This window comes from Phacochoerus africanus, chromosome X, assembly GCF_016906955.1.
Source record: "Phacochoerus africanus isolate WHEZ1 chromosome X, ROS_Pafr_v1, whole genome shotgun sequence".
Taxonomy (NCBI): Eukaryota; Metazoa; Chordata; class Mammalia; order Artiodactyla; family Suidae; genus Phacochoerus; species Phacochoerus africanus.
In genome coordinates, this window is record NC_062560.1 from 115,545,112 (window position 1) to 115,555,121 (window position 10,010).

The following is a 10,010-nucleotide window of genomic DNA, read 5'->3' on the forward strand; positions in this document are numbered from 1 at the left end:
ATGAAATAAAGTGGATATTATTATTCTTTTATTTTTTTACAGATGAGAAAACTGGAGATAAATACAACTTTCCCAGATCACACAGGTAGCAAATGGTAAAGCCAGAACTTAATTGATTAAAAAGCAACTCTAGTTTGAAATATCACATAATTATCAAGGTCCAGACTGTGCAAAACTGACGTCAACCTCTATACGACTTAGTTTAATGTTTCCACCTCAGCTACTTCTTTTTTTGTTGTTGTTGTTGTTGTTGTTGTTGTTGTTGCTATTTCTTGGGCCGCTCCCGCGGCATATGGAGATTCCCAGGCTAGGGGTCGAATCAGAGCTGTAGCCACCGGCCTACGCCAGAGCCACAGCAACGCGGGATCCGAGCTGCATCTGCGACCTACACCACAGCTCACGGCAATGCTTGATCGTTAACCCACTGAGCAAGGGCAGGGACCGAACCCGCAACCTCATGGTTCCTAGTCGGATTCGTTAACCACTGCGCCACGACGGGAACTCCCTCAGCTACTTCTAAGGTACAATAGAGCTACTTCTTGTTACAATACCATGGTGAAGGAATTAAGGTCTAAATTTATAAAACTGATTCAACAATAAGTAAATGGGTTCTGTATTTCCAAAATATACTTTTTGGAAATCTTTTAAAGCATTTACCATTTTTAAAAGAAAGCACTATTACGCTGTAGCTAAGAAAGGCCTAAGTTTAGAGAAAATGTGTAAAAGACATTAGAAAAAGAAAACCATTCTTCCCTCATCGAAGGTGAGAATCATCCCAGCTATCTAGCCCAATAAAAGCCCCAGAATGAAATGAACCAAACACAGTTGCCACTAGGAAGCCAAAGTTAAAGAATGCTTTATACCTGATAAGTTCTTAAAAGACGTCATTGAAATTTTGAGGCCGCTTCTGGACATAAAGCATTTTAGGTCATTTCCAATATAGTGGAAAATCTCTGCTTCTCTCCAGAAACCTCTCTTCCTCAAAACACACACACACACACACACACACACACGCTCAATCTATGTCACAAGAGCTGTTTGAGAATGGTGATACTTAAAGAATGGTAATAATCTTTTTAAAACTGCCCAAGCACAATCACCCCCAAATGCTTAATCCATGAGATGTCAATGATACTCATCCCAATACTTACCAGCAATTCTACATTGTCTGCCACAGCTGTTGCTCTTGAAATCACTCTGAATTCTGACATAAAAATCTGTAGTATCCCTGCCTCTCCACGACCTTTCTTCTATACTCATTAGAAACATTAGATCACATAAACAAATATTTTTTATTAGGTAGCAACGGACATGGATGGCAAAAAAAAAAAAAAGATTTCTTTTTTAATTATAAGAAGGGCTATGGTTATGGCAGAGAATACCATGAAACCAATCGCTACAGATTGATACAGTGCTATTCACTCTTATTTGGATACACAGAATAAAAAGAAGCAATTGCTAAAGTCTTATCAGGTGCTCTTGCTGGATATAGCTTTCAAAGTGTAGGGAGCTGGGGGTGTCTAGCAGCAGAGACTTTCTTCCAACAGCCCAGTCCCTGAGCCTTCTCACAGCTGCTGGCCCAGTCCTGAATCCACCTTCATTCAAAGCTCAGCAGTTGGGAGCGGTGTGGTCTCTCACAGATCCATTCCACCCGCACCCATACCGACGACCTCTGGTCCCAGCCTATGACAGTCTGCATGTCATCTGGCCAGGAAGAGGGTAAGAAAATACGAAGAAAAAAATAGGAAACCAAAGAAATCTGCCATCGGGGAACCACAAAAATAAGGCGGACTCAGGGAGTTTTGCCTAAAACAGCCCCAAAGTCTACTATTATTTGGATAATGGAAAAGAAGCCATTGCCACACAAAGTGACAGAACATTTCATTGACTCTTTGTCCCCTTCAGGAAAATGCTGCCACCATGAGGTTAAGTTCTCGTCAAGGTGGTCCTCTGTGAAAATTTAGCATGTGATGTTTTCAATTCCTAATATGAAATGGGCAGCAAGGATGTGAACTAGGGTTCTGAGTTATGCCTTTTTTGGGCGGGGGGGGGGGAACGGCTTTAAGGTTTTGGTTTGAAATACTGTCAATTCCAGCAACTGCCCCATATAAAATTTAAATACTTTTCAACATTCAATATACAAATACTTTGGGGGATTACCCAGAATGCGGGTTAGTTCAGGGAAACAAGTCAGTATCAGGGAGACTTGGGTGGCACTAATAAAGCAATACGAATTGCCTGCCAACTCTCCCTCTAGGTGAACCATAATAAGCTAGAGACAGAAGAGGCTCTCTCCCTATGGAATGATGAAAAGTCTATTTGCGTCTGACATATTCTCTGGGGAGTTAATTCAAAGCGTTCTAAAGTAACAAAGCCTCTCAGGCTAAATTATTTTTTCAAATGCAAATCCAAAATCAACACGGTTGTTTCATTCAAGCTCATAGAGGAGGAAGCTAACCTGAGAACTAAAGCAACCTCTCACAAGCAAGAAATACTATCTCGCTCAAGCAGCGGAGCAGTCTCCTGGGCAAAGCGCTGCCAACGTTTCTAAAATTAACGATTTTTAAATCGTTATCAAGGAGGGAAAAACTTTTTGGCGATGGGGCCCGTTGAGGAGAAAGCCCTCTGAAGCGCTGACTCCCGTTCGGTTCAGCCTAAGGTCTGCGACAGGTCCCACGGAAGGTGACACCGTGGCCAAGTCTTGTGCTACAGGAGGCAACCCAAAGCAAGACACCCCCCCAGGCTCCCTCCTCACCCGACCTTGACCAGGAGGATGCGGGAGACGCAGCCTTGGGCCAGACATAGGTTGCAACCCTGAGAGAGGATGAAAGCTCGAGCGCCCGAGGCAGAGGGCAAACTCCAGGGCTGCCCGGGGCCGCGAGGGCGTCCGCCGCCCCCCCTGAGGGCAGGTGGGGCTCGGGACCGTCCGCGGGGCCCCGGGTCCCCGCCCTCCCGCCCCAGCAGCGCCGTTAGTTCTCTCGCGCGCCGCCCGCCAGGGTGCGGCTAGGGCCCGCGGTCTCCTCTCCGGTCCCATCACGGCGCCGCATCCCGTGCCCGGGCTCTCCGGCGCGGGTGAGGGGAGGACCGGACGGGGCGCGACGTGTCCGGAGTCAAGTTGTCCGGCGCGGGTCGCGCCGCTCCGAAGGTCCCTGGGGCCGCGAGAACCCTGCTTCCCGCGCAGCCCCGAGCTCCCCTCACCCCCCGGGAGCCGCCGGCCGGCTCACCCATCCGTTCCCGCAGCCCCTTCAGGGACGTGCGGGCGCGCTCCGCCATCTTCCGAGGGGCTGAGTCCCGAGCCGCGGCGGGTGCTGGGGCCCCAGTGCGCAGGGGCCCCAGTGCGCAGGCTCTGGCGCGGCTGCCGCGGGGCCGGGGCCGTGGCGCCGGGGGGCGGGGCGGGGCGAGGCGGGGCCCAAAGGCAGCCGCGCCCACCCCGGACCCGCAATCGCCGCAGGGCTGCCTCCAGTGCACCAGGTTGGGAACCACCGGGCGGCGACCCCCTGTGTAAAGAAACCCTCTCCTACGTCCGGTGCCCTCCCCGCACCCTCATTCTGGAGGCCGGCCAATCATCAGACGGCTTGGCCCTCCAGCATTCCTTTTTTCTTTCCATCACTTCTACCTACCTTTCTTCATCCATTCATTCACTTTCTAAGTGACTCCTGGGTGCGCTTGCATCATGAGTTAGTCCTTGAAACACTACAGAAAGGCCCAAATTGGGGGGAGAGGCCCAGGGAGAGGTTGGGAGAGAGAGAGGTTCTTGTGGAGTGTTAAGGGCTGAGTAAAGACTTTCTTAAATAGTTGTGAATAAGTCTTGACACTTTAGGTTGTCTAAAGTTGTGTGAATTATCTTTAGGCTGTTTGTGGGTCATTAAAGTGAAGGAGAGGACATTGCTGTTAATCTCTCCGGATATAGATAGATATTCCTAAATTCTTAGTATCCAGAATGCATAAAGATCTTTAAAAAAAATACTTAAGATAACCCCGCAAAAGTGAGCAAAAGGTATAAACAAGCCTTTCACCAGAGAGGAAACACAATAAGCATAAAATGCTCAAACTCTTAAGCACTCAACAGAATACCGATGAAAACCACAAGATAACATGTTACACCTACAGATTTGGCAAAAATTAAAGAGTGGACACTAAGTGCTCCTGAGGATGTACTTTAATATTACTGGGGCAAAATAGCACTGTAAATCAATTATACTTCGGTTTTAAAAAATCCTAGTGGGGAAAAAAGTTTGGCATTATAGCATCTGAAGCCCTGCTCCTGCCTATATACAGACACCAGCACTTTTAGCAGGACATACATGATTAGAGCACCAGCAAGCACATATACATACATACTAATTCAGTTTTGATGGATTTACCTGGCACTTCACAAAGAGAAAATCGAGAAAAATGAAACCTCACTTCTGCAGTTTCTTGCAAAAATGTTGAACCCACTGTTAGATGGTGAACCCATGTAATAGTGAGGAAACATTCAGACAAATCCAAACTATGGCATATTCTGCAAAACAACTGACCTGGAATCTTCAAAATGAAAGATTAAAAGCAAATTTCAGGAGGAATTCCTGCCATGTCACAGAGGGTTAAGAACCTGACTGCAGCGGCTTGGGTCGCTGAAGTTGTGGTTCTATCCCTGTCCCGGTGCAGTGAGTTAAAGGATCCTTCACTGCCACAGCTGCAGCTCCAGTCGGAGCTGTGGCTGAATTCAATCCCTGGCCCAGGAACTTCCATGTGCCCTGGATCAGTGGACTGTTTCAGATCAGAGGACGCTAATGAAACCAAGTGTAATAATGTATGATCTTTGATTAGAACCTAGATTAAAAAAAAAAAACAAAAAACAACTTGGAGTTCCCATTGAGGTGCAGCAGAAACGAATCTGACTAGCATCCGTGAAGCTGGCCTCACTCAGTGGGTCCAGGATCCGGTGTTGCCCTGAGCTGCAGTGTAGTTTGCAGATGCGGCTCTGATTCCTCGCAGGTGTAGCTCTGACTCGACCCCTAGCCTGGGAACTTCCATATGTTGTGGGCTTGGCCCTAAAAAGCCATAAAAACAAAACAAAGAAACCAAAAAAAATTCTAAAGGGCATTCATTACTGGGACAATTAAGAACGTTTGAATATGAACTGTACAATAGATATTATTATATCAAAGTCAAATTTCTTGGGTTTGAGAATGAGAATGATATTGTGGTCTTGTAGTGTCCTTTTTCTTAAGAAGTAAATGCTGAAGAATTTAGCATCATAATGTCTGAAACTTACTGTCAAGTAGTTTGGGGAGAAAACAGCAAATATCACAAAATGCTAAAAACTGGTAAATCTAGATAGTTTCACAGATGCTTATTTTACTTTTTCAACTCTTCTGTGGGTTTGAAATTTTTCAAAATAAATTGGAGAATTTTTTTTGAAATCTAGAAAGATTGTCTTCAGCTTCCTTCTAGGCATCACCATTTTGGAAAAAAAAAAAAGTTTTGGAACTATGAATATGGGGAGGCACTCTCTGAAATCTTTTCAGATTTAGAACCTATAAAGGCCTATAGAGGGACAATAAACAGATCTACAAAACACCAAATACATGCAGCATGTGCCTGGAGCTGGGTGAGTAAAGTGGCTCCCTGGAGCTCAGTGGGATGAGAATTCATTCATGATTAGGGTAATCAGAGAAGACGTTGTGAAAAAACTGGCACTTATTTTGGACCTGAGGGCCAATTAAATAATCACTCCTTAATTCCAATCCCCCACCGGTAGCTGAGTGAGGCAATGGGCCCATCTGTGGCCAGATTGCCCCATTTTTCAAAATAAGCTGGAAATCTGGATTTTAATCTAAAGTCTCTTTTTAAAGGAATGATGATGGGACTGCCTGTTGTGGCTCAGCGGTAACAAACTCTGCTAGCGTCCATGAGGATGCAGGTTTGATCCCTGGCCTCGCTCAGTGGGTTAAGGATCTGGTGTTGCCATGAGCTGTGGTGTGTGTATGTAGGTCGCAGACTTGGCTCAGATCCTGTGTTGCTATGGTTGTGGTGTAGGCCGGCAGCTGTAGCTCCGATTCGAACCCTAGCCTGGGAAAGTCCATATGCCACACCTGTGGCCTTAAACAAAAAAAATAATGACAACACGAAAAGTTTTGAAAAAAAATGGTGCAGGTCAAATGAAATGATCAAATAGCTAATGGATGCTCAAGTTTCCCAATTATCTCATTTTTTATGTTTGACTAAAAATCCAAACAAGGGGAGTTCCCATGTGGCTCAGCTAGTTAAGGACCTGACATAGTCTCTGTGAGGATACTGCTGAGGATACAGGTTTGATCCCAGCCTTGCTCAGTGGGTTAAGGATCCCGAGTTTCTGCAAGCTGCATAGGTCACAGATGCGGCTCGGATCTGCTGTGGTGTAGGCCTGCTGCTATAGCTCGGATTTGACCCAGGGAACATACATATGCCACAGGTGCAGCCGTTAAAAAAAATCCAAACAAGGTCCACACATGGCATTGATTGATGTGCCTATTGGGTCTCTATTTTATTTTATTTTATTTATTTATTTTGTATTTTTGCCTTTTCTTGAGCCGTTCCCACGGCATATGGAGGTTCCCAGGCTAGGGGTCTAATCGGAGCTGTAACTGCCGGCCTACACCAGAGCCACAGCAACGTGGGATCCGAGCCGCGTCTGCGACCTACACCACAGCTCACGGCAACGCTGGATCTTGAACCCACTGAGCAAGGCCAGGGATCAAACCCGCAACCTCATGGTTCCTAGTTGGATTCGTTAACCACTGCACCACGGTGGGAACTCCTGGGTCTCTATTTTAATCTATAGATAAACCCTTCTCTCTAACATCTTTAAGAGATCATTGTGAAATTTACAGTCATTCATTCTGTAGGGAGGTCACTCAACAAAACTTGACCACCCACTCCATGCCTGGCAGGCTGGGGAGAAGGAGATAGGCAAGATTCCCCTTCAGTGTTGCCTTGGGCCCAGAGCAGATCGCTAAGGAGCCTCTACAGGACTGTCCGTACATTTCTCAAAACAATGCTGGAACTGGAGGCTGCCAGCTTGGGGGGAGAGTCTCTTCTGGAACCAACCCAGACTCAGAGCTGGGAGACAACCCAGGCGACTCAACTCCTCTCCTCCTGTGTTTGGAAAGCCTGTGTTCCCCAGGGAGAAAAAAAGAACTGGATCCTGTTCTTTTTTTTCCTGCTTGGCTATTTGTTCCCATAAACCTGACACCAGCAGGAAAAATATTCAGAAACCACAGTCATAATAGGTCTAGGAATTGTCACATTTTTCTTCTATTAAAACATTGAATTCACGTGTAGTAAACACTTGGTGGATTTAGCGAATCTAACAAATCTGCCTTTAAACTGCCACCGCCATTGCCCTGTCCTGAGAGTTTTAAGCTCCACAGCCATAAGCTGGCTGTTTCTCTTCATCCTGAACTACCTGTCAGATTCATCCATCCTCCACACAGCGGAGTCAGGGCTGTGCTTTTTCGCTCTTTTGTTCTCATTTCTGACTCCTGCCTCGCCTCTGCTGTGGCTTGGCTGCGATGCAGGAGGAAGAGTGATGTTTCATTCTCAGCTTATCTCTTGCCAAATCAACTCACGTTTTCCTTTCTTTTCCCAAATCTGCATTTTTCTTCTCTCCTAAGCTACGGACTCACCTCAGGCTCTGGTCGTTTCCCGTTTGGTTGATGGCAGGTTCCAGAATTCCCACTGCAGCCCCTCGCCCCCACCCCCTACGATGACCCTTCAGCACCCCTCCCCCAGCCCCCTTCCCTTTGCTCCGAGGACCAGGGTGACTTTGCTGTCTTTCCTGGAGTGGGGTGGGGGTGCTGATTCTCATGGCCTGAGCTCACCAGGGCTGGGGTCCAGGAGCTTCTGGGGAGGGGAAGAGGAGGCCACCGCTGTCAGTGGGATCAGACAAACCTCAGAGGGGAGGAGACTGGTGGCAGCAGTGGCCACGTGCTTGGAGCAGTAGGTGCGTCTTGGACACTTACGGGTGGATAGTAAGAGCTGTCATTTGTCCAGGGCCTCCCCACTGGCAGGCGCAATGCTTAAGGTTTCGTGTGGATTATTTCACATAATCTTCATGAGATAGCTTCTGCTACTCTTCTCGTTTTTCAGGTAAGGAAACAGCACAGCTAGGAAGTGGCAAAGGCAGGATTCAAGGCCATGTGTATCTAGTACTCCTGCCACGGTGTCTCTCAATTTACCAGCTAATGCGCCTCCATCCACTCTTAATTCCTAACTTAGACCCCAGACCCCACACTCAAGCTACTCTGCTTCAGAGATGAGCTACATCTCTTAACCCAAGTATCAGCGTAGCAGTGTCTTAAGTCTTTAATAGGATTAAAGACTACCTATTCAATGAGAAACCTTTGAAAAATGGGTGTTTAATATATATCTGGCCGTAGGCAAAAATATTACTTTCCTTCTAGAAAGGCTCGGCAGAGTCAATGAATGTCAAGCACTCAGGACTGACTTCAAAATGCACGTGTGAAGGAACATGTGCCACATCTACTGCACTGTTTACCCTGCGATGGGTATTTGCTGAATGAACGAAGGAGTACTAAGAGCCTCCGCAGTACTCAAGGAGGAAGGAATGAAAATATTTTCGGTGGCTACCGGGGTGTTGAAAAGGTCTAGACTTTGAATTATTAAAGGGCAAGCAAATGTCCTCATTTTTTTCTCTCGACTTCAAATAAAGTAGAGCAAACGTGGGCTGTGGCTTCTCCTAAATACAGGGTGTGTAATATAAAGGAAGCTTTAGGGAATGCCAAAAAGCACAAAATATCAAGGAATGCCCTTTAAAGACACGTTGGAATTTCTAATAGAGCTAAAAATTGGTAAAACCCAGATGGGAGAAAATGAGAAGAAAAGAGGAGTCAGGATGATTGGTTCAAACACAGATTGCTGGGCCCCGCTCCCAGAGTTTCCGACTCTGTAAGTGTTACTAGTTGTATACCATATACCTCTAAGGAAAGGAACCCACTCATGTCTAGTGTGAGGTCAAGTGCAGCGGAGAGCTTAATGTCATTACACTTGGGTGCTAATACTACAGAATTCGAATCCAGATCTGGAGGTCTGGCCAAGGCCTTGCTGGGGAGCATCCTGGTGGGGGGAGGCGCATCACAGATGGGGGTGGAGGGGGGGAGCTGCAGGCAAGGATGCCTGAGAGCAATTTGTAGCACACTTTCCAGTGACGCACCACACGCCCGATTGTCCTTCTCTTCCTGACACCCCTGCCCAAAGGACAGTCACGCACACCTGCCACTACATTTTAAAAGGAACCTAAGGTGTGAACTCGGGGAAAGTGAAGACAGCCAGGTCACACCCAGGACAGGAACAGCAGAAGGAGCTCCTCTCCTCAGGACCCACGAGGGAAACGTTTGCGGGGTCAGAACGGTTCAACGATTCTGTCCTCCTTGAGAATTCCTTGGCAAAACTGGCTGATACCATTGCAGAGTCAAAGCCCGCGGGTGCTGAAAACCTCATGGTTTTCTCACGGTCAGCTCACGGATCTATTTAGAGCAACGGGTACCCAGAGAGACCAAAGGCAAGAGCGGAAGCAGCCTCCCCCCGGGCGTCTCATCTCTGCACCGGCGGCGGGCGCGAAGGACTTGGCCGCTCGCAGCCAAACCGCCAAGGGTCGGCCCGCCGGGCAGCGCCTCGAAAAGAAAACCCTCCAGAGGTTTCTGAGAGGGGGCTTATGCAGATGAGGAGGAGAAGAGGAAAAGCGTGGGTTACTCCCGAGGCCAAGGACCATTGTCCTGCGCTCCCATGAAAGACACACAGCCTGGACTTGGCTTTTTCTTTTGTTTCCAGACACCACGGTCAAGGACGGCTCAGGGAACGGCAGTGCGAGCGGGGACGTCAAGGCCCCTCGTTTCCCCCCGAGGCTCAGAGAGGCCTCTGGACCCCAGTTCCCATCGCTGGAACCCAGGGCTCCGGACACCCTGTATCTAACGCTCTTTCCTCTACACACACGTGCAAGGCTGTCCAAAGCGTCTTTTGGATGC

General features: G+C 47.7%; 1 protein-coding gene across 5 annotated transcripts in view; it reads right to left on the bottom strand.

Moving 5' to 3' along the window:
- The window catches only part of MAP7D3 (MAP7 domain containing 3), a 49,394-nt gene extending 46,062 nt beyond the window's left edge, over positions 1 to 3,332 (bottom strand). For all 5 annotated transcript variants that reach the window (XM_047765187.1, XM_047765188.1, XM_047765186.1 and 2 more), the window contains exon 1: positions 3,225 to 3,332. In XM_047765187.1, coding sequence (XP_047621143.1) covers positions 3,225 to 3,273 — 49 coding nt within the window. In that variant the 5' untranslated portion in view covers positions 3,274 to 3,332. The remainder of the gene's footprint in view (positions 1 to 3,224) is intronic.
- Positions 3,333 to 10,010: the final 6,678 nt, after the last annotated feature.